The sequence below is a fragment of the Protopterus annectens genome, chromosome 1.part1 (assembly GCF_019279795.1).
Source record: "Protopterus annectens isolate FY-2018-M chromosome 1.part1, PAN1.0, whole genome shotgun sequence".
In the NCBI taxonomy this organism is placed as follows: domain Eukaryota; kingdom Metazoa; phylum Chordata; order Ceratodontiformes; family Protopteridae; genus Protopterus; species Protopterus annectens.
In genome coordinates, this window is record NC_056726.1 from 514,705,468 (window position 1) to 514,729,996 (window position 24,529).

The 24,529-nt window shown below is 45.1% G+C and overlaps 1 protein-coding gene across 1 annotated transcript in view; it reads right to left on the minus strand.

Moving 5' to 3' along the window:
* MTFR2 (mitochondrial fission regulator 2) overlaps positions 1-24,529 on the minus strand; it is a gene marked incomplete in the record, with an annotated part of 659,997 nt that overhangs the window by 523,668 nt on the left and 111,800 nt on the right. The window contains 1 exon segment of the mRNA XM_044076367.1: positions 23,559-23,683. Within this exon segment, the coding sequence (XP_043932302.1) occupies positions 23,559-23,683 (125 nt within the window).

The window sequence follows — 24,529 nt, forward strand, 5'->3', positions numbered from 1 at the left end:
TTTCCTGGGTCAAGAGGACTGACCTTAGGGGAGGCAGCTTTGGGGGCTGTAAGGTCAGAATGTGCAGTAAGGGGTACCAATGCTGTCTGGGCCAGTCTGGAGCAATGAGGATGGCCTTAGGTCTCTCCTCTCTTATTTTGATCAGAACCTTTGGAATAAGGGGCAGAGGAGGGTATGCATACACAAAGAGGGAGCTCCACAGGAAGGTCAAGGCATCCACCTTTCATGCCAGGAGGTGATACTCCCTGATACAAAATTTGTGCAGCTGGTGGGTTGAGGTGCGAGGCAAAGAGGGCCACTTCGGGGGTCCCCCACTCCTGGGTGATTTGCAGAAAGATTTCTCTGTGGAGTTGCCATTTGCGGGGGTCCAGTAAGTTTCTACTTAGGTGGTCTGCCAGTGTGTTTTTGATCCCTGGTAAGTATTGGGCAATTAAGTGTAGCCCCATGGAGGCGGCTGTAAGCCAGACACTCATGGCTAACCTGCAAAGGGGGTAAGACTGGGTGTCGCCCTGCTTGTTGATGTACCACATTACTGTGGTGTTGTCTGTTTTTATAAGGAGGATCCCTGGCCTGAAATGGGGCTGGAAGGAAGTCAGGGCGTTTTGCACTGCCATCATTTCTTTCTGGTTGATGTGCAAGTGAAGATGCTGGGCATTCCAAAGGCCTTGGGTACACCTGCCTGCAAGGTGAGCGCCCCAAGCTATGTCTGAGGCATCGGTGGTGATGGTCTGGCCGGAAGGGGAGAGGATGAAGGGAAGACACTTGTTCATGGCACAGGCCTTAGCCCACCAGAGAAATTTGTCCCTTATGCAAGGGATCAGTGGGAGAGTGGTCTCTAGAGACCGAGTGTGCTGACACCAAAGGTTCTTTAAGTACCAGTGAAGTTTTCTCATGTGAAGCCTGGCGAGAGGGATGAGAAGGATGCAAGATGTCATGCATCTCAGGGCTTGCAGGAACTTCCTCGCAGTGAGATGACTTCTGTAAGCCAGATGGGTGAAGTAGAGAGGCAGGAAGCTCTGCTTTTCTGGGGATAGGAAGGCCACTAGGGTTGCTGTGTCTAGCACAGCTTCCAAGAAAACAATTTTCCTGGTGGGGTTTTGCTTTGATTTTTTTCTCATTGATGGTGAACCCTAGGGAATTTAGGAGTTTCTTGACAAACAGAAGGTCCTGGAGCAACTTTTCTTTGCTGTTCGCCTGAATGAGGCAGTCATCCAGATAAGGGTAAATCTGTATTTTCTCTGTCTGCAGAATGCTATAGCCAGGGCCAAGCATTTGGTGAATACTCTGGAAACAGTAGATAAGCCAAAGGGTAGTGTAGAGAACTGAAAGTGCTGATTGACTGCTCTGAAGCACAGGAATTTTCTGCACGATTCCCTGATGGGGATGTGGAGGTAGGCATCTTTTAGGTCTAGTGTCACCAGCCAGGCATTTTGTGTGAGCATAGGCAGGAGCGGCTGCAAGGTAAACATTTTGAATCTGGGGACCACCAAGGAGGTGTTCAATTTGGATAGATCCAGGATGGGGCACCAAGTGCCCTCTTTTCTGGGAACAAGGTATAGTCTGGAGTAAAAACCTTTTCCTGCTTGATCCAGAGGGACAGGCTCTACTGCCCCCTGGGATATTAGAGTTTTTACCTGTTTTAATGCCTCTGCCCACTGGTTTGGGAGGAGGTCTGGGTACCCTCTTGGAATAGGGAGTTCGCTGAAGGAGAATCTGTATCCCTGAGAAATTATTTTTAATACCCATCGGTCCTTGGTTATAGAGACCCAATTGTCCTTGAAGAGGGTGAGCCTTCCTCCTAGTTTTAGATGAGTGAAAGGAGGGCGGGTGGGGGAGGGAGAGTCATTGTGAGTGCTTGCCATAGAAGCTTGGCTTAGACCTCTCTGCCTTAGAGGCGGAAGTGGTCCATTGTTTGCTTCTTTGCTGGCCCTGGGATAGCATCCTGGATGTCCTGTCCCTGCGGTACTTACCTTGGCCCTGTCTGCTGGGTGCAGGGAAGGCCCAGTGCTTAGAGGGGAAGTTCCTGCTGAATCAGGGCAGTTGAACTTGAAAGAAATCTTTTACTGTTTGCTTTGTCTTACATCTTTTTAAGCACCTCTTCTGCTTTTTTTCCAAGCAGGCAGCCCTTATCTAGGGGAGCATCAATAAGTAGACTTGACATGATCAGAGAGAGGGTGTTCCTTCAGCCATGCATGTTTTCTAATAACAGATTCTGTCACTGCTGCCCTGCTAGAGGCTTCCAGGACATCATATCCACACTGTAATGAGTGCTTGGCCACTTGACAAGCAGAGTGTAGTAATTCTGCCAGCTCTTTTGAGTTGGCACCATCAGGAGAGATAGCAATCTTCTGTTTTAATTGTTCCAAAGTGTGTTGATATTTTAACATATTGAACTGACAGTTGAGTGCTCCTATAGCTAAGGTTGTAGCGGGAGGTATATACTTTCTTACCCCATCTGTCCAGAGCTCTGGAGTCTTTGTCAGAAGGAAAATTCTTGGCAGAACTAGTCTTAGCTCCTTTGGGTCCCTGTGTAATGACCTCAGGGTCTGCAGCAGGGTTCCTGTAAAGGTATTTATGAGAATCCGGTACTCTGTAGTAATTGTCAGGTTTAGCTGGAGCAGGAGGCAGGGCATCAGGGGCTAAGCTGGATTCATGGAAAACATCATCCACCACTTCCAGAATAGGTGGGATGGCCAGGAGTCTGTGCTGGGGCAGGTCCAGAAGCTCTCCAAGTCATTTCTTTGACTATGGGTAGTCCTGAGATTCCCATTGAAAATGTTCCCTGAGGAAGTGAAGGGTTTTCCCCAAAGGAGAGGTCCTGTGGAGGGGATGGATTCCTCTGCATCTGAATCCTCAAACGGTTAAGGGCCGTTGTTCATCTTCAAAAGCAGAACAATCAGATTCCTCAGACTCTTGGTCTGTCATAATTTCTGGAGAAGGGTGCCTTTTCCTTTCAGGAGTTGGGGCCTGAGTACCTTGGATAAGGGATATGAGATCCTCTGCCATTTTAAGCATTTGAGCTTGGGGTGGGGGAGCAGTATCAAGATGGTGGCTAGAAGCAGATTTCCTAGGAGTGGCCTGGCTTCTACGCCTGAGAGAATCCGTCGGTCTTTGAGAAATGGTAGTCAGAACAGAAGACATCATTTTTTTCTAGAATTGGTAGTGCGAATGGCCTCCTCGGATGCCAGTGCCTGCATCGTGGCTCCGGACCCAACCAAAGCTGAGACAGCTAAAGGCTCGGAAGACTAAGTGGATTTCTGCGGCATAATAGACTCCGAAAGGGTCTCGGCAGAGGCCTGCATGGAAAGCGAGTCAGGCATCAAGGGCTGCAAAAGCGCCTCACTGAATTCCGGAAACTGACCACTTGCTTGACGGTAGCGTCGGCAGAAGGCTTAGCCTTGTGTGGCCTGTCCCTATCTTTATGTTTTTCGGAATGTCGACAGATTGTTGGCTAATGGACGCCATATCAGAATTCGAAGACTGAATACGAAAATAATTGTCTACAAAATGAGCTCTACGGCGAATGTTTCTCACATTAAAGAGGGCACAGAACCGGCAACAAGGGACGTCGTGGTCTGGGCCTAAACAAGTGATGCAGTAAGAATGAGTGTGGGATCTGCCTTCTACAGGCGAGCCAATTAACTTTTTCAGACATCGGTTAGAGCAAGAAAAAAAAGAGTCCCCAACGGGGTACTTAGCTTTAGACGTCTTCTGTTGAAATTTGACTTCTGGTAGTGAACGACCGGCACTCGTGCGAACTGCTTCTGCTACGGGCTTCACGGCAAGAAAGACTGATTTAATGACATTGGCTGCCTTGCTTTATAGCACTGACGACCTGACTTCAGACTACAGGTGGCAGCAGCCGGTGTACAAAAACATTGACTCTGGTATTCGGGTCGGCCAAGGGCTACCACAGCAGGGATAATCCACAGGTGATGACTGCAACAGTGAAACACGAAGAACATCCACTGCTGCCTGGGTCAGAAGGGAGTCACTACAATGTTCTTTGGGGAACCCTTCTGAAGCTTCAGAAGTGCCCTGGACATCAGTGGAATGGGTGAAAAAGGCAGATGGGAACATTCCTGTCCAAGGGAAAGATAAAACATCTGTCTTACAGGTCTTCTTACATGGAGCTCAGGAACAGAAGTTTGCCAGTAAATTGTTTAGACAGGAGGCAAAAAGTTCTACTTAAGAAATTCTCCACAGCTGTTTCCTGCAGACTGTTGAGAGGTGACCTATGCCTGGCATACAACACATGCTTGGACCCTCCTCTGATGGACATTTTGCATATCCTACAATGAACAGCATCAGAGCTATTAGATCAAAGGACTTAAATTTTGCATACAATATAAATAGGACATGTTGGGAAGGACAAAAATGTCTCAGAATTCACATTCTTTGGAACAGGCTTCCCCCATCCATGAGAAGCAAAGCCCTTCCTTAATCCTATTGAAAAGTTTAACCTGGACCAGTGGAAGGGAAAAATGGAAATTTGCCCCTGGTCTGGCACCTGTGTCTCAGATGGACAGAGGCAGTAGTTAAACTACACTCTAGGTAACATATACACACTTAAAATAACCTCTAAAGCAAAGCAACTCGACATTTAGGTTGCATGGCTAGGCTTGTAAAGGCCCCTGTGGTCGTTAGCATAGTATACAGATGTGAACCTATGAGCAAACCTTAGAAAATCCCCTGATTTAGTTTCCATTCATGAGGGCTTGACCTGGTCCTGTTCAGTTTGCATGGCACACAATTTTCCTTTGACAGAATATAAAATAATTAGGTTCATAGGACGATACTAGGCTATTGGTCCAGAGGCCCTTATAAGCCTAGCCAAGAATTTCGCCCCTGTTCCCATAAAGTCAGCACCCGTTTCCCCAGTCCAGCAGAGACACGGGTGGGATCCCAGGGGTGTATTTTCCATTTCCCATCCAGTTGTCCAGGTTCCTCTTAAAGAGGGCTAGTTAGGTACTCTGCTTGACATGGAGAGGGAGTCTATTCCACAGATGGGTGAGTCTTTCTGACACAAATCTATCCCAACAACTTCTGTTAATGTCACAGACCAGGTTGACGGCTTGCATGTGGGTTGTGCGAGCGGAGTTCAACTTACAGATATGCAGCAACTCCATTAAGGATGGGTCTGAAACAGCCTTGTATGCCAGACACAGGTCACCTCGAGACCCTGGGTTTTCCTGGTCAGGAAACTCTCTGGTCTCTCCAGCTGTTGCTGCATGTGCTTGGAAAAGTACATGCCAAAGGGGGCACTGTACTTCATAGCGGGACTGATAAGAGAGAAATACAGGGATGTTGTGACCTCCTTGCCAATGGATGAAATACCTTTACTTATGCAGTGGGCCATACAAAAAGCCTTCCATACAAAAGAGGCAACGTGGTGGTCAAATGTCAGGTTGCTATCAACCTGGGTGCCCAAGTCCCTCACGACTGACTGCATGCTTAGAATGTTATTAATGTGATAATTAGTGGGGATGCCATTTTCCCCAGGGGGATAATGATGCATTACGTGGCATTCAGTTTGAGGCCATGCTTCTTGCACCAGTCATTAGTTTGGGTAAGGTCTCTTGGAGGATGTTTACATCGCCAGGGGAATTAAAGTCAGCACCCAGCTTACAGTCATCTGCAAACTTGGTCAGCAATGGACTACTGTTTTTGTCTTCCACCTCAAAAAAGTATATCCCAAACAGTAGAGGCCCAAGCCCGATCCTTTGGGTATACCACTCATTATAGATCTACTACTAGAAGTGGATTCACCTATTTTTCACTGAGTGGGTTCTATCAGTGAGTCAGTTAGCTACCCATCTGGTAACATACAGGTTGATGCCTAGTTGGGAGAATTTATTTATTATGCTCGAGTGGGGAATAGTATCGAAGGCTTTGCTTAGGTCAAAGTAGGAGGTGTGCACCATCTTCCCCTCATCCATGGCTCTAGTGACTGTTTTGAAGAAGTCTACCATGTTTAACAGGCATGATCTCCTTTTGACAAAACCAAACTGCATAGGGTCAAGCGTTTTGAGGTTGCTAATGGCATTGTTTATAAGGTCCATGATAATGTGCTTCATAGCCTTGCAGATCAGGCTAGTTAGGCTGATGGGCCTATAATTGCCTGGGTTGGTGGATCCTCCACCTTTGTGTAGAGGGATGACAGTGGCTGTCCTCCATTTGCCTGGGACAAAGCCGGTGCTCAGGCTTTGGTTGAATAGGGTGTCTGATGGTACTGAGAGCTCTTGCCTGAGTTCATGTAGGACACAGCCAGGGATATTTTCGGGTCCCAAGGAGGCTGTATTTTTTTGTCTTTCAGTGGGCAATAAAGACCTGCTCCCTGGTGATAAGGGGAGGGCGGCAGGTGCTGGGGATATCCTAGTTTACTGATGGGGGGACAGGGGGGTGACGTTTTCACTGAAACTATCTGCCAGCAAGTTGGCTATAACTATGGCATTTGTGTATGTGGTGTTCTTGACCACCAGTTCAGTGCAGATTTGGGTGTTACCTTTGAGACTGCGGACATATGTGAAAAAGGTCTTGTGATTGTCCTTAGTGGAAGTGGCCAATTTGGACTCAAAGTTACCTTTAGAGGATTTTACCAGTGACCTTATTTGCTTGTTCAGACAAAGGAGAGATTGCTTCCAACTTGGCACCTGCTCCTTCTTGGTCCTGTGCAGCATTTTTTTTCCTTTTATTATAGAGTTTGTTTATTGCTGCTGTCCACCAGACAGGTTTTCTCTTCCTTGAGGAAGATAATTTGGCTCTGTCTGGTATTGCTGAGTCCATGCAGCTATGTAGCTGCTCATATAGTTTTTTGGTGCAGACTTGGACATTAGTGCTAGTTCACTGAAGGGACTGAGGCTGTGATGCTGCTTATACCTGCTCTCAGGGGGTTCTAGTCAGCTTTGGGAAACGTTTTTTTTATTTGACCCTGGCAAGGGTGGGAGGGAGTCAGGGGAGATGGTGACTTCGAAAGTGATTGCTTTATGGTCGGATCTTACTAGGAGGATAACACTGTAGGGATGCTACAGTGGCTACTCATGTTGGTTAGTACCAGGTCCAGGATATTTTCACCTCTCGTGTGGGTATCGACCAGCTGACCCAATGCACAGGCATTGACGAAGTTGAGGAATCTCTGGGCATTCATGCTTGGGCTAGAATAGGTCTTCCACTGTATTATTGAGTAGTTAAAGTCACCCAGGATCAGGGTAGAGGGTTGAATCTTGATGGATTTAAGTAAGTCCAGATAGGTGGAGTGGGCGTCCTGAGTCATGGTTGGGGGGGGGGGGGGGTCTGTAGCTGGCTATGATTTGAATATGTGTTTTGTCAACAGTTAACTGCACCTGGAGTGTCTCCTGTGTGTCATACTGTTTGACCAGCCTGCAGGTATGTACGTCTTTGATAAATATTGAAACTCCACCTCCGTTTGTAGCCCTCCATTTGGGGTTGATAGGATGAGTAACCTGGTAAGGCTGGGGTGCTCCCCGCAGCTTTGAACCAGGTTTCAGTGACGGCACAAATATCAGTATTTTTCAGGGCGAGGAATGCTTGCAATGAGTGCAGTTTCATGTTAAGGCTCCTAGTGTTTAGCAGCATTACCTTTAAATTTCGTTTAGAAGAATTTTTCAGGTTTGTAATTTTGTTCCCATGACCTTGCCTAAAAAAGGCAATATGGGGCAGGCAAGAGCCTTAGCCTGAAGCCCAGGGGAGACAGATGAAGTCCATCTCTGGCAAAGCATTGTGGTCTGTCAGTCATGTCCTCTCAGGCTATCAGGTCCTGGGTCCCCTTGGAATGACACCAGAAACTAAGCCAATTGTTAAAATCAGTCATTTTCTGTCTGTACTGAAGCATCATTCTTGGTGATGGTAGAATGCTGCTTAAGGCTAGGAACATACCTGCCTGGGACACACATTCAGCAAGCTCAATCATGTCTCTTCATATAGTCCAGAGAGGTACATCTCAAGTCATTCACACCAACATGGACTATGACAGAGTCAGTACAGTACCTGTTGTTGAGAGACTTGAGTGCGTGCGTGATATGGCAGATTCTAGCACCCGAGAAACAGCTTACGTGACTTTCTCCTTGTCTAGACTGGTAAGGGCACATCTGTGTGTCTCACGATAGTCTCTCCTATGACTAGTATTGCTGGGTTTGTGGCTGGGACCTAGAGGCTGTGAGACACACGCATGTGTACTGTGTGTGGTGTTTGATTCTGTGAGTTGTGATGTGCATGTGTGTTTTTGCCATGAAGGTCTTTTGTTTAGGTATGTTTTTGTTGAGAACCTCTGTATATGTGGGAGTGTGTTGTACAGGTGAGGAAGGTGTTAGAGCATACAACCTTCTCAGTGCCATAACTGCAGAGTGACAATGTGCTGTAATGATATATACCATGCTAACATGGCATAGTTTGCATAGGTGGGTTAAGATCTGGTTCCCCTTTGCTTGTTTATACGGCATATCATTGTGGTATTGTTTGCAAGCTCTTGATTTGAACTAAGACAGGAGAAAAATAAGGGCAGAGTTGCAGGAGATAAACCAGAGAAAACTCAGAGATGAGAAAGTACAGTTTTGTACCTACCATAAATGTAGATGTTCGAGTGTTCACCCTGCTGCAGTCATCACACTTGGGTTATCCTGCCGTCAGGCGGTCCCGCAGTCGGCCTGAGTTCCAAAGTCTTGGTCCAGCGTCGGTTGCTGTCGCTTCTTCCCTGACGTCAGTGCGCCAGGGGTATACAAGAGGCATCCAACGCCATTTTCTTTAGTTTTTCTTGCCCCAGATGTCAGGTGCCCCCAATAGGTAGGCAATATATATATATATTGCTATATAAAAATGTACATATAAAAATAAAACAATACCTTCAGGCACAAGCAAATACACCACAGAGGTTGTATAGGATAGAATGGTATAGATAAGTCCAGCTAGTTCAGAGGGGATGGAGGGAGGGTAACCTGGACTGCAGCAGGGTGAACACTCGAACATCTACATTTATGGTGGGTACAAAACTGTACTATGTTCATCGTGTTACCCTGCTGCAGTCATCACACTTGGGTTGAATCCCAAAGCTAAGGATGGGTGGTGGAGTTAAACAGGGTTAGAAGAAGCTTGTAGGCCCTGCAAAACTGCAGTGGTAAAACCAGCTCTAGTCTTAGAATATAGAGGTAAGTGATAGTGTTTGGTGAAGGTGTGCACTGAACTCCAAGTTGCAGCTTCCAGAATATCCTTGGTTGGCACCCCCCCTGAGAAAGGCTGCTGATGTAGCTGTAGCCCTGGTGGAGTGGGACCTAATGTTAGCAGGTACCGGTTTCCCATGATGCTTGTAGCAGAAACGTATGCAATGTCCTATCCATTTTGAAATGGTCTGTTTTGAGATGGCTTTTCCTTTGTGATCCTGCAGCATAGGCTACAAAGAGCTGGTCAGATTTTCTGAACGCCTTAGTTTTATCCAAGTAGTAACGTAATTGCCTGTGAATGTCCAAAGAGTGCAGGAGTCTTTCTCCTTTGTTCTGGGGATTTGGGAAAAAGGTGGGCAAATGAATGGTTTGGTTTAGGGCCACACTGGATACCACCTTTGGCATAAAGGAAGGGTTAGTTCGTAGAGAGACTCTGTCTTGATGAAAAATGAGGAAAGGCTCCATTGCCATTAGTGCCTGTAGCTCTGAGACTCTTCTAGCTGAAGTTATTGCTAGCAGCAGGGCAGTTTTCCATGAAAGAAATTTTAAATCAGCTGACAAAGCTGGTTCAAAGGGCGGCAGTGTAAGCTTTTCCAGAACAAAGATGAGATCCCAAATAGGTGTTGGTGCTCTCCTGGGCAGTCTTATGTTCTTAGCCCCTCTGAGGTACTGTCTTAGGAGTGGATGTGAAAATAAAGGAGGATCCGTGTTGTAATGAGCTGAAATTGCTGAGGCGTGGATCTTAGTAGATGAAAAGGAAAGTCCTTTGTGCAACATATCAGTTAAATATTGTAGAATCTGAGGAATGTTGGGATCAAGGGGATTTTGGGCTTTAGCCTGGTTCCAGGCACAAAATCTTTTCCATTTGTCTGAATAGGTTTTCCTGGTGCTGGGCCTCCTGGCCTCCAGAATGACATCCATAACAGCTTTGGATAGAGGTGCTGGCTGGTTGTTTAGGTAATTTGCCATGCAGCCAGGTTTAAAGTCTTGAGCTGGCTGTGTAGAATCCGATTGTCTCGCTGGGTGAGCAGGTGAGGAATTTGTGGTAAAATCCATGGTGGGCCGTGGGCCATGTTCCTTAGAATTGGATACCAGTGCTGGCGTGGCCAGTCTGGTGCAATGAGTATCATTTGTGGCCTCTCTAATCTGACTTTCAGCAGTACCTTTCCTAAAAGAGGCAGTGGAGGAAAGGCATACACTGTTAATGTTTTCCATCTGAATGAGAGGGCGTCCACTTTCCAAGCTTGTGGGTAGAATGTCCTTGTGCAAAATTTTTGAAGTTGGTAGTTTTGGGGGTTGGCAAACAGATGTTTGGGCATCCCCATTTTTGAGTTATCATTGCAAATACTTGTGGATCTAGTTTCCACTCGTGGGGATCCGTGATGCTTCTGCTTAGGTCGTCTGCCAATGTGTTTTTCTTTCCTGGCAGGAATTGTGCTTGTAGTTGAACTTGTTAAGACAGTGCTGTGTTCCACAAGGTCATTGCTTGCCTGCATAGAGGGTCGGAATGTGTGCCCCCTTGCTTGTTTATGTACCACATTACTGTGGTATTGTCCATCTTTATTATTAGTTGTCCTGGGTGTAAGAGGTCCTTGAAAGCTGTTAGGGCATTCTGTACTGCTAGCATTTCTTTTTGATTGATATGCAGATGCCTTTGATCTGTAGTCCATTTGCCCTGAATGCACTGTCCTGCCATGTGTGCTCCCCAGGCATAGTCCAATGCATCTGTTGTCAGAGTTTGCCTGGCTGTGGGTAAGGTGAAAGGCTGACCCTTGTTGAGGTGACATGCCTGTGCCCACCATAGAAACTCCTGTTGAAGACAGGGAATGAGTGGTATCGTTGTTTCCAAGCTGTGGCTGTGCTGAGTCCATGTGCTTTTCAGGTACTATTGTAATTTCCTCATATGCAGTTTTGTAAATGGTATTAGTAGTATGCAAGATGCCATGAATCCCAAGGCCTGCAGAATTTTTCTTGCAGGGAGTTGGGTCTTTGTTGCCATTATTTTGAAGTATTGAGTCAGCTGTTGTTGCTTGTCTGACGTGAGATAAGCCATCTGGGCCGTTGTATTCAAGCTGGCACCCAGGAATATTATGTTTTGTGAGGGCACTAGTTTTGATTTCTTTTCGTTTACTGTGTACCCTAGGCAACTTAGAAGGTGTTTGACAAATGCCAGATGCTTTAAAAGAATGTCCTTGCTTTCTGCTTGAATAAGGCAGTCGTCCAAGTATGGGTATATTTGAATTCCTCTTTGTCTGCAGTATACAATTACTGGTGCCAGGCATTTTGTGAAGACCCTGGGCGCAGTAGATAAGCCAAAGTGCAGTGCAGAGAATTGATAATGGGTTGAACCTGCCATGAAGCGGAGGTATCTTCTGCAATTTTGTCTGATAGGGACATGCAGGTATGCCTCCTTGAGGTCCAACGTTACTAGCCAAGCATTCTTGCCCAGCATGGGAAGAAGCTGCTGTAGTGTTAGCATCTTGAATTTTGGTACTTGCAGATAGTTGTTCAGAATTGAAAGATCCAGAATGGGTCTCCATGCTTTGTCCTTTCTTGGGACTAGAAAGAGTCTTGAATAAAATCTTTGTCCTTGCTCCTCTGTAGGTACCTGTTGAATGGCTCTCATGTCCATGAGAGCTGTAATTTGTTTTTGTGCCTCTGCCCATTGATTTGGTGGCAGGTTTGGCATTCCCTTTATCCTTGGCAAGGTATGAAAGTGGAATCTGTATCCTTGTGAGACAATGTTTAGGACCCATTTGTCTTTTGTGATGATGTGCCAGTTGTCTGCAAAAAGTGTTAATTTTCCTCCCAAGGGAGCTGCCAAGAGAGATTTGCTTGGTAGTTTGAGGGTTGAGTCATTGTGTTTGTCTTCTGCTAGCTTGGGGCCTGTCTTCTCCTCCTTTCTGGGTAGCAGTACCCCATTGGCGAGGTTTGTAAGGGCCTTGTGACTGACCTCTGCCCCTTGGGAGTCTGTATTCGCCCCTCTGTGATCTGTCAGAAGCTGGAAAGGACCAGTTTTTTGTTGGCCAATTTCTGCTGAAACGAGGTGGTTGTACCTGTAAAAAATCCCTGATCGTCTGCATAGACTTTGCCTTATCCTCCATTTTCTTTAAAACCTCTTCTGCTTTGACACCAAATAATACATCCTGCTGTAAAGGTGCATCCAATAATTTTGCTTTAACATGATCAGGTAGGGTTTGTTCTTTTAACCAAGCATGTCTACGTATGACAGACCCAGTAACAGCTGCTCTACAGGAAGCTTCCAATGAATCAAATCCACATTGTAAAGTATGTTTGCCCACCTGTTCAGCTGCATGCAACAGATCCTGCATTTCCTTGAATTCAGACTGTTCAGAATGTGTGCTCATTTTTTGTTTTAATTGAGACATTAGGAATTGCTGATATTTCAGCATGTGAAACTGACAATTTAATGCTCTCATAGCCAGGGTAGCTGAGGTGTATATCTTCTTTCCCCATCTTTCTAGGGCTCTGGAATCCCTTTCAGAGGGCACAGGATTTTTAGCCATAGAAGCTTTAGCCTCTTTGGGACCCTGGGAAATTGTTTCTGGGTCAGCCACAGGGCTTTTATAAAGGAATTTGTGAGAGTCAGGTACTCTGTAGTATCTGTCTGGTTTGGCTGGAGCAGGAGGTAGAGAGTCTGGATTTAGACTATTCTACAAGTAAACATCATCCACAATGTCTAAAACTGGAGGGATAGCAAGTGGTCTGTGCTGGGGTAGTAAAAGGAACTCTCGGAGCCTTTTCTTAGAATCAGAGTAGTCCTGGCCTTCCCAGTGGAAATGTTCCCTCATGGAATGTAAAGTTTCCCCAAATGAGTAGTCTTCAGGGGGAGATGCTGAGGGAATACAGTCTTTAGCATCAGAGTCTTCATAAGGGGGAAAAGCGTAATCCTGTTCCTCAGAAGAATCTGAGGAAATAGAAACCTGGTCAGAGGAAGCATAATCCTCCTCTTGTCTTGGTCTTTTATCTGGAGGGGGATGGGAACCCCTGATTAGGGTAATCAAATCTTCAGCCATCTTAAGCATCTGTTTCTTAGGCATGGGGCCTTGAACTGGAGACTGATGTACAGTCATTTTTGGTTTTAATGGAGTTTTAAGCTTAGCATAAGAGCTAATGGTGAGTGTAGTTGGTCTGAAGACACCTTCTGCAACCGAAGGTGTTTCTACTGCACCGGGATCTCCTTCTGCTCCGGTGTCGGAAGGGCCTAATGAAGATGGGTGCGATGGCCTAGTACACTCCGCTTGAGAATCCGAAGCTGTCTGGGGTTCCAATTCTGCAGTCGTCAGGGGCTGCGTAGGCGCCTCACTGAAAACCAGAGAACCGGCGACAGGCCCAGCAGAGGCCTCGGAGGCTGGCTTGCTCCTAGGCTGCCTGTCCTTATCCTTGTGTTTTTTATGCATGCCGGTCGTTGGTTGCTCCGACGGCATAATATAATTAAATTTCCTACCAAAGTAATGTCGTGCGAAGTCAAAACGGCGTTTGATAGTTCGTTTATTAAACCTAGCACAAAACCGACAACCTGTGACGTCGTGGTCTGGGCCTAGGCAAGGAATACAATAAGAATGGAAGTCCTTATGAGGTATTTGCTTCCCACAAGAAATGCAATTGTTAACTTTTTCTGACATCGGACTGAGGCAAGAAAAGGCTCCCCAACGGGGTACTTAGCTTTATTGAAGACTTCGGACTGAAATTCGATTAGAAAATCTCAGGTGTCGGCCGACCGGCACTTGCGAACTGCTTCGGGCACCGCACGGCAAGAAAGACTGCAGAAAATGGCGTCAGATGCCTCATATACCCCTGGCGCACTGACGTCAGGGAAGAAGCGACAGCAACCGACGCCAGACTCAGGCCGACTGCGGGACCGCCTGACGGCAGGATAACCCATGTGTGATGACTGCAGCAGGGTAACACAATGACCATCATCTGTTAAGAGCTAGCATCTCTTATGTTTCTGTGTTCATAAGTGTTTACTAGGCTAACAACCACAAGGGCCTTTTTAAACCTAGCCATACATCCCAAATTATTGACAACTTCTGGTACCATTGACAAGTGTAAGCAGGGGCTTGGGAGATGAAATATTTACAGGCAGGGGCCTGGGAGGTGAAACATTTACCGGTTGCCCATGTCCATTAGAGACATGGGTACCAAACCAGGGATATATTTCCTGTTCCCCATCCACTTGTCCAAGTTACACATGAATTGGGTTAGGCAGGAACTCTGCTTCACATGGATGGAGAGCCTATTCCAGAGATGGGGTAGTCTCTGGGATACGTACTTGTCTCTCCAGCAGGTCCTGTTTATATCACAGGCAAGGTTTAATGTCTTTAGAACGGGTAATTCTGGTGCTGTTTGTTTTGTGAATATGCAGGAGCTCCATCAGACGGAGGTCTGACAATGCCCTGTATGCCAGGCATAAATCTCTCCTCAACAGCCTGTAGGAGACAGAATGCAGGGATAGGGCCTTGAGGTGGTCTGTAGATTGTTCATGGTTGGTTCATGGATTAGTACTAGGCTAACTGCCCTTGCGAACCATTTTAAGCCTAGCCAATTAGCCCTTGTGAGACTCAAATCCTGCACCTTGTGATTGTAAGGCAAGCACCTTAACTATTAGGCCCTGTATCTTTTTAGTGAGGGAACCTCTGTGGATGTTCCAACTGTTGGATATTCCTGGTTAGATACATACCAAAGGGGACACCATACTCAATAACAAGTCTGATGAATGTCGAATACAGTGGAACAATGACTTCCTTGCCACAAATTTGTTTATAAGTTGCGCAACATAGAATGATTCCTCACTACTGTAAGCATGTGATGGTCAAAGGCTAGATTACTGTCTGTGCCCCCCCCCCCCCCCAAGTCCCTGAGTACTGCATCAGCTTAAAGGGGTGTGTTGTCAATGTGATAGTTACAAGGGGTGGATAAAGTACAGTTTTGTACCTACCATAAATGTAGATGTTCGAGTGCTAATACAGCTGCAGTCATAACAGATGGGTTCTCCTGCCGTCAGGCGGGTCCTCGGTCGGCCGAATTCCAAAGTCTAGGTCCGGCGTCGGTTGTCGTCGCTTCTTCCCTGACGTCAGTGCGACAGGGGTATAAAAGAACCAACCGACGCCATTTTCTTCAGTCTTTCTTGCCCCAGATGTCAGGTGCCCCCAGAAGGAAGGCAATACATAAAATAATGTAATAATGCAATGCAATATAATCAAAAAACAGTAGTTGCAAGCAAATACACCATAAAAGAATACCCCTAGAGGGGAAGGTGGGAGGGAAACCTGGACTGCAGCTGTATTAGCACTCGAACATCTACATTTATGGTAGGTACAAAACTGTACTATGTTCATCGTGCATACAGCTGCAGTCATAACAGATGGGTAGAATCCCAAAGCTAAGAAAGGGGTGGTAGGCACTAGGTGGAGCTAGGAGGAGCCAAAATGCCCTGCAAGACTGCAGTGGCAAAGCCTGCTCTAGACTTGGAGTATAATGGTAGGTTGTAGTGCTTAGAGAAGGTATGCACAGAACTCCAAGTGGCTGCTTCTAAAATATCCTTGGTAGGAACTCCTCTGAGGAAGGCTGCAGAGGTGGCTGTGGCCCTGGTGGAATGAGTTCTAATGCCTGTAGGTACAGTTTTGCCATGAAAGGAATAGCAAAAGCATATGCAGTGGGCTATCCATTTTGAGATTGTCTCTTTGGATATTGACTTTCCTTGAGCTCCTACCGCATAGGCCACAAAAAGCTGTTCTGATTTTCTGAAAGGCTTTGTTCTGTCCAAATAATAACGCAGTTGTCTGTGGATGTCCAAAGAATGCAGTAATCTCTCCAGTTTGTTTTGAGGATTAGGATAAAAAGTAGGTAAATGTATGGCCTGATTTAAAGCTACCCTGGATACCACTTTAGGCATAAAGGACGGGTTGGTACGTAATGAAACTCTGTCCTGATGGAAGATGATGAAAGGCTGGACAGCCATAAGAGCCTGTAGTTCTGAAACTCTACGAGCTGAAGTGATAGCCAGAAGGAAAGCTGTTTTCCAGGACAAATATTGTAAATCTGATGAGGCAGCTGGTTCAAAAGGGGGCAAAGTCAGTTTTTCCAGAATGAAATTAAGATCCCAAGCAGGTATTGGTTGTTTTCTTGGAGGTCTTAAATTCTTAGCCCCTCTGAGGAACTGTCTTAATAGAGGGTGAGAGAATAAAGGTGGATCAGTGTTGTATTCTGCAGAAATGGCTGAGGCATGGATTTTGATGGAGGAGAACGAAAGTCCACTGCTTAGCAGTTCGGCCAAATATTGTAGTATTTGAGGTAAATTCAGTTTTCCAGGGCACTGGCCCTTTTTCTCATTCCAAACACAAAAACGTTTCCAATTTGCAGAGTAAGATTTTCTAGTTGATGGCCTTCTGGCCTCCAAAATGACATCCTGCACCTCCTTGGAGAGCAGGGCCTGCTGTGATGCTAAGGAATCTTCCATGCGGCTAGATTGAGTGTCTTCAGCTGACTGTGAAGAGTTTTGAAGCTGTGCTGAGTCAGAAGAGGCATTAGAGGCAGGATCCATGGTGGGGAATGCGTCAGGCTCCTTAATAGTGGGTACCAGTGTTGCCTTGGCCAGTCCGGAGCAATGAGGATCATCTTTGGTCTGTCTGCTCTGGTCTTCAATAGGACTTTGGGCAGCAGAGGAAGAGGTGGGAAGGCATAAACTGTCATTGATGTCCAACTGAAAGAGAGAGCGTCCACTCTCCAGGCCTTTGGATGGAAGATCCTTGAGCAGAATTTTGTCAATTGATGATTTTGTGGGAGGCAAAGAGATCTATGTCTGGCCTTCCCCATTCTTGGATTATTTCTGTAAAAACTTTTGGATGCAGCTTCCATTCGTGTGGATCTGTCATATTCCTGCTTAGGTTGTCTGCCAGCGTGTTTTCCTTGCCTGGCAAGTACTGTGCTTGTAGCTCCATTTGTAAGTCCATGGCCATGTTCCAAAGTGACATGGCCAGTCTGCATAGGGATAAGAATGTGTTCCTCCCTGCTTGTTTATGTACCACATAACTGTGGTGTTGTCTGTTCTTATCAATAGCTGACCTGGTTGTAGAAGGTCCTTGAAGGCTGTAATAGCATTTATCACTGCTAGCATTTCTTTTGATTGATGTGAAGGTGCTTTTCTTTTGGGTCCATTTGCCCTGAATGCACCGGTCTGTCATGTGCGCCCCAGGCGTAGTCCGAGGCGTCTGTTGTGATGACTTGATTTGCTTGAGGCTTGCTGAATGGAAGACCTGTGTTTGTTTGGCATGCTTGAGCCCACCACAGAAATTCCTTTTGCAGACATGGAATTAGTGGTATCATTGTTTCCAAACTGTGGCTGTGTTGAGACCGTATGTTTTTAGGTACCATTGTAGTTTTCTCATATGCAGCTTTGCACATGGGATTAGTAAGATGCAAGATGCCATGAATCCCAGAGCCTGCAGGATTTTCCTTGCAGTCAGCCTGGTGCAATTTGCCAGTGTTCTGAAATATTGAATTAGTTGCCCCTGCTTCTCTGGCGTGAGGTAGGCCATCTGGGTGTTTGTGTCCAAATTGGCACCCAGGAAAATTATCTTCGTGAGGGTATTAGTCTTGATTTCTCTTTGTTGACTGTGTATCCTAGAGAGTTTAATAACATTATTACATAAGCCAGATGTTTCAGAAGAATGTGCTTGCTGTCCGCTTGGATCAGGCAGTCGTCCAAATAAGGGTATATTTGTATCCCTTGAAGTCTGCAGTAGGCAATTACTGATGCCAGGCATTTCGTGAATACTCTGGGTGCAGTAGATAAACCAAAGGGCAACGCAGAGAATTGATAATGTATTGAACCTGCAAGAAATCTGAGGTATCTTCTGCAATTTTGTCTGATTGGGACATGCAGGTATGCCTCCTTGAGGTCCAAATTTACCAGCCAAGACTCCTTGCCCAGCATGGGAAGAAGTTGCTGTAGAGTGAGCATCTTGAATTTTGGTACGAGTAGGAATGTGTTTAGGATGGAAAGATCCAAAATAGGTCTCCAATCTTTGCCCTTCCTTGGCACCAGAAATAGCCTGGAATAAAAACCTTGGCCTTGTTCGTGTGTAGGTACCTCTTGAATAGCTTTCATGTTTATAAGACCTGAAATTTGCTTTTGTGCCTCTGCCCTTTGATTGTGTGGCAGGTTTGGCATGCCTTTCATTTTTGGAAGGGTATGAAAATGGAATTTGTAGCTTCTGTTTATAATGTTCAGGATCCATTTGTCCTTTGTGACAATATGCCAATTTTTTGAGAATAGTGCCAGCTTTCCTCCTAAGGGTGCTGCCATTTGATACCTGGTTGGCATGCAAAGGGGAAAGTCATTGGTTTTGCTTACTGAAAGATTGCGAGTTGTCCTCACCACCTCTTTGTGTAGGAGCTTGCCATTGTCTGCCTCTGTACGAGCCTTGTGTTTGTCCTCTGCCCCTCGGGCGCCTGTATCTGCCTCTTTGGGGTCTGTCTGTGGCAGGAAAGGACCAGTTTTTGGAAGGCCAATTTCTACTAAAACGTGGGGGTTGAACCTGCAGAAATTCTTTCACAGTTTGCATTGATTTAGCCTTTTCCTCCATTTTCCGTAATACTTCCTCAGCATTTGCCCCAAATAGTACATCCTTTTGAAGAGGGGCGTCTAGTAATTTAGCTTTGACATGATCAGGCAAGGCTTGTTCCTTGAGCCAAGCATGCCTACATATGACTGAGCCTGTAACAGCTCTACATGAGGCCTCTAGAGCATCAAAACCACATTATAAGGTATGTTTACCCACTTGTTCTGCACTATGCATCAAATCCTGCAACTCCATGTCTGGTTGTTCAGGTTGTGACATTTTACTTTTCAATTGAGATAACAGAAACTGTTGGTATTTTAGCATATGAAACTGACAGTTTAAGGCCCTCATGGATAAGGTAGCCGAGGTATATACCTTTTTTCCCCACCTTTCTAAGGATCTGGAATCTCTCGGAAGGCAATGGATTTTTGGCAATGGAGGCCTTAATTCCCTTGGGCCCCTGTGAGATGGTTTCTAGGTCAGCAGCATGGCTTTTATATAGAAATTGGTGTGAGTCAGGAACCCTGTAGTACCTGTCAGGCTTAACTGGAGCTGGAGGGAGAGAGTCTGGGTTAAGGCATGCCTCAGAGTAAACATCATCTAGGATGTCCAGGACAGGAGGTATAGCCAGAGGCCTGTGCTGGGGTAACAAAAGAAATTCCCTGAGCCTTTTCTTGGAATCTGAATAATCCTGGCCTTCTCAGTGGAAGTGTTCCCTTAAGGTATGTAGAGTTTCACCAAATGAGTAATCCTCAGGGGGGGGATACAGAAGGAATAGATTCCTCTGCATCAGAGTCCTCAAAAGGAGAGTAAGACTGTTCCTGATAATCAGAGTGCTCTGAAATAATGGAGCCCTGATCAGAGGAGGGGGAATCTTCCTTCACTCTGGGTCTTTTGTCCGGAGGTGGCTGAGAACCTCTGATTAGAGTAATTAAATCCTCAGCCATTTTAAGCATCTGTTTCTTAGGCATGGGGCCTGGAGATGGGCCCTGTGTAGCTGGTCTCTTAGGGTGCATGGTAGCTTTAGACTTGGTGAAAGCCTTGATGGAGAAAGAAGAGGAAGGTCTGAAGACACCTTGAGTGGAGGTGGTCCTGTCCACATTCTGTGTTTCAATGCCAAGCGTGGCTTCGGTATCTGTAGTCAGGGTGTGGGCCGAGGAGCCTCGACACTGGTACAGGAGACACCGCCAAAGATGTGTCGTCGGTCATCAGGAGCTGCGAAGGCGCCTCACTGAGATCCACACCACGAGTAGTCAGCTGAGGCGTGGTGTCGGTAGAGGCCGCGGACCTCGAGTGTCGGTCCTTGTCTTTGCGTTTTTTAGACAAAACCGAGTCGGAGTATCCGGCGACATAGTATAGTTAAATGCTTTCCCAAAATAATGCTGGGCGAACTCCGACGCTTAATAGTGCGTTTGTTGAATGTAGCACAAAAGCGACAGACCGAGACGTCGTGGTCTGGGCCTAAACAAGGTATACAGAGGGAATGGAAATCCTTATGCGGTATTTGCTTCCCACAAGAAATACAATTATTAACTTTGTCTGACATCGGTCTGAGGCAAGAAAAGTTTCAACGGGGTACTTAGCTTTTAAGAAGACTTCGGTTCCAAATTTTTTGTAATCTCAGGAGCTGGCCGACCGGCACTTGTGAACTGCTTCTGCTTCGGGCACCGCGCGGCAAAAAAGACTGAAGAAAATGGCGTCGGCTGGTTCTTTTATACCCCTGTCGCACTGACGTCAGGGAAGAAGCGATGACAACCGACGCCGGACCTAGACTTTGGAATTCGGCCGACCGAGGACCCGCCTGACGGCAGGAGAACCCATCTGTTATGACTGCAGCTGTATGCACGATGAACATCTTCCCGAAGGATACTATTATGCATTTCTTGGCATTTAGTTATAGTCCATGGCTCTGACTCCAGTTGTTTGTCCATGTCAGCCTTTTCCGAAGAATATTTGTGTCAGTGTGAGATTCAATGACCGCTCCTAATTCGCAATCATCTGTAAATTTAGTCAGCCAGAGACCAATGATATTGGCCTTGACTTCAGAGAAGTAAATACCAAAAAGGAGTAGTCTAAGGGCTGATTCCTGAGGGACTCCACTTGTGACTGGCCTCTTTGTAGAGATGGACTCCTCAATTCTAACTTCCTGGGTCCTGTCTGTGAGTCACTTGTCTATCCACTGGGTGACATACAGGCTTGTACCTAACATTTTGAGTTTGTCAACAATGCCTGAGTGGGGCATTGTGTCAAATGCCTTGGTCAGGTCAAGATAGGCAGTGTGAATCATTATGCCGTCATCCATTGCTTTGGTGACCTTCTCAAAGTCATCCAACAGATTGAGTAGGCATGACCTGCCCTTGACGAAACCAAACTGGGTTAGGTCCAATGTCTGGAGGTTTACTATATCTGTTGATCATCTCCATGATAATTCTATTCGTGACTTTACATATAAGACTAGTGAGACTTATGGGTCTGTAGTTTCCAAAGTTTGTAGATGGCCCACCTTTGTGCAGAGGGATGATTGTTGCCTTTTTCCATTCATGAGGTATGAACCCTGTTTGGAGGCTACAGTTAAATAGTAATTCCCAGAGGCCCTGATAGGTCATGTTTCATGCTATTGAGAAGGCATCCTGGGATATTGTCTGGGCTCACTGATTCAGCGGTTTTGGTCTTAGAGACAGCATTAAGGACCTGTTCCCTAGGGAGATAGTAGAAGGAGTTACATTTGATAATATTTCCCGAGGGAAGGTTGAGGGGGAGACAGGGGTAAAGTTAGAGCTAAATTTATCAGCCAGGAGGTTTACTATATCTTCTGCTTCAGTATAGGTGGCTCCATTTACAATGAGCTCTACATACAATTGTGTATTGTCTTTGAGGTTACAGACATAACTAAAGGATGCTTTGTGGTTGTCCTTAGCCTGGGAGACTAAATTGACCTCAAATTTGGCTTTGGTAGACTATTTGTCCTCGGAGTTGTTTGTTTAGTTTAATGAGATGCTTTTATCCCGCTGGGTGCTGCACCTCCTAATTTTTGCCACGATTTTCTTCCTCGTATTATACAGCTGACTGATATTGTGATTCCACCAGGGTGGCTTGTTTTTTGAGTTAGTTCTGTACTTCCTTCCTGGTGGCTACAGCTGCCTCTATGCAGCTATTAACATGCTTGTATAGGGTTTCTGTGAGCAGTTCTGCATAGCCAGAAGTGTTCTCAGGGATTATGGGGGTTTGAAATTTTGCCAGGTTCTCATTTAATAGCAAGAGGTTGTCTTAGAATAGTTCCTGAATACTCTAGGTTTAGCTAGGGGTCCAGGTGAGCGAATGGCTGTAACTAAGGAAATTATTCTTTTGAGCTGGAACACAAGATCTGAATTGCCTAGACATAGTAAGGCCTTGTTACGTTTAATTCTGTTGGCTGGCTAAAAAAATGCAATTACTGGAATATGGAAATCAAAGTCAAAACCAATTGTATTTGAAGTACTGACTATTATAAAAGAGATAAAATAATTGGAACAATGAGCAAATTACATAGAAATAAATGGAAACTGTATGAATACATGCATAACAATATTCAGCAGGAAGAGGAGTGAGGTTTAAGTGAAGGCAAGAAAGGAGCAAATTATGCAATGTTGGACTGTTGGTAGTTATAAAGAAGGGATATGTGATACATACTGTATGTAAAAGGAAAACATGTTAATAATGTTTTTTTCCGTTTTCTGCATGTTTGCCAATGTCTTAAGTAATAACTTACTATAGGTGTTTAAAATGGCAAAAAATATATAGGCACAACAAGCATTACTTACTGAGACACAACCAGTCTAGGTCTTTTAGCAAAAGACAGCCTGACTGATGCTCCAAGGCAAATAAGACCCATATCACAAATGGACCATCCTAACTGGAAACCTGAAAAAGGATAAATATAATACCTACAACCTTGGATGCCTGCTGAGATAAGCTGTTATTAAATGATTTCTAATTTTATTGTGCTACTAAAAGCCAGTTGGGTCTCTGCAGTCCTGGGAAAAACAAATAAAAAAAAATGAAATACACAAGCATCTTGCCAGACAGACACAGCGGATAAGGGGGTCATCAGTGGACTGAACAATCAGTAGTATGGATGGCATTTACAAGCACTCCTCAGCAGCAGCCACCCAGAAACTTGAGTCAAATTATATGGCAAAAAAAAAAAAAAGATACAGCTCAAATGGGAAACTGCATTTTGGAATTGCATAGCAGCAGCCTCTTTCCCAGACTAGCAGTTGGCATTACTGCTTCATAAAATGCAATAAAGGGTATTGTGGTGGATTTGGCCACATTCCTTTAACACGCATTATGAAGCCAAAGCTTTATATAACAAAGAAAGTGAACACTGGAAAGATGCATTTGTTGACCTTCACTTTTGCAGCCAATCTGTCAGTTCAATAAGATTTTCAAAGAAATATAGTATGAACCAAGTAAACACCTACCCCTATGTAAACGACAAGTGGAATGAATCTTCTGGATTTTTAAAACTCATTTCTCTCATCACCTGGATGCAAGTACAGCCTGGTAATCACCTTTCCCCATTTTGTTTGATTCTTGCAATCTACTCGTTACCTAAGTAGCCGAAGTTCTAGTTCTGATATTACTACTGCATTATAAAATGTGGAAAACAGATTTACTGCACAGTTTGGAGCTCTGATCGAAATAAATGGATTACCTACAGCATGACAAGTGACTTGTTTCATACTGCATTAAGATACTGGTTAGTAAAGCAATAAGAACTAACAATGCTTCAGCAGCACTGAACAATATTAGTTACCTAAAGCGGGTGAACAGTTCTCCTTCATCTTCTGCGACCCAAAGTGCATCAGCAAATGTAAGAACCCCAGGAGTACTGCACATGGTATAACCACCGTAGTCAGACGCAGGAACATCCTCGTTAACCTGAAACATACACCGGAAATGGGCAGCTGTTATTCACACAGGTAGTTGTGCATCTATAAACATATCAATGCTAGACTCCCGCACTTCAAAAAAAAAGTTAACCAGAAAATAGTCGGCTAAAAGCCAGCTGTGTCTATGCAGTCCTGAGGGGAAAAAACATAGCAAATACATAAACATTATATTGTATAACCTAGAAAACAATTGCAAATTACAAATTTCCTTCAAACAAGGCATTACTGGAAAAAATGTTTAATACTCAAAGGCATAGAGTTGTTTCAGTACACTGACTTCTGAATGCATTATGACATTCGGATCTTTATTAACACATTCAGGACAATAACCAGACTCCACTAGCTGTAGACACGTTTCACCTTTTTTGGCTCATGAGTACAAGTGCTAGAGAGTATAGCTTAATTGTGCTCTGGAATACTGCTAATGAAAATATGCCCTGTTATATTAGTGGTGGATCCCAAATAAGATCCAACTCAAAATATAAAAAGGTCACAAAGCAAATGCATGTAACGCATGCTGTGGATACAAATTTGCAATTTGCCTTTAAGAACAAGCAAAGTAACATGTATATGGAAACATTTTCAAAGAACTTTGGTCAGGAAGCTAAATGTATTAAGTAGTTAAAAAGACACTAATTGCCAATCAATAACTATTGTATAAATGGAGGAAGTTAGCTTCTAAAGTAAACGATCAGCAAAGAGGCAAGAGTCGAACCAAGAAGCACAACAGCCTAGTCAGGGCCTTCCATGAATTGGATAGAGTTAGCTACAATTTAGCGCAAGAATCTTGGTGAATAAGAGGCCTGCAGCCCTGGACTTTGGTTTTAAGTGACCA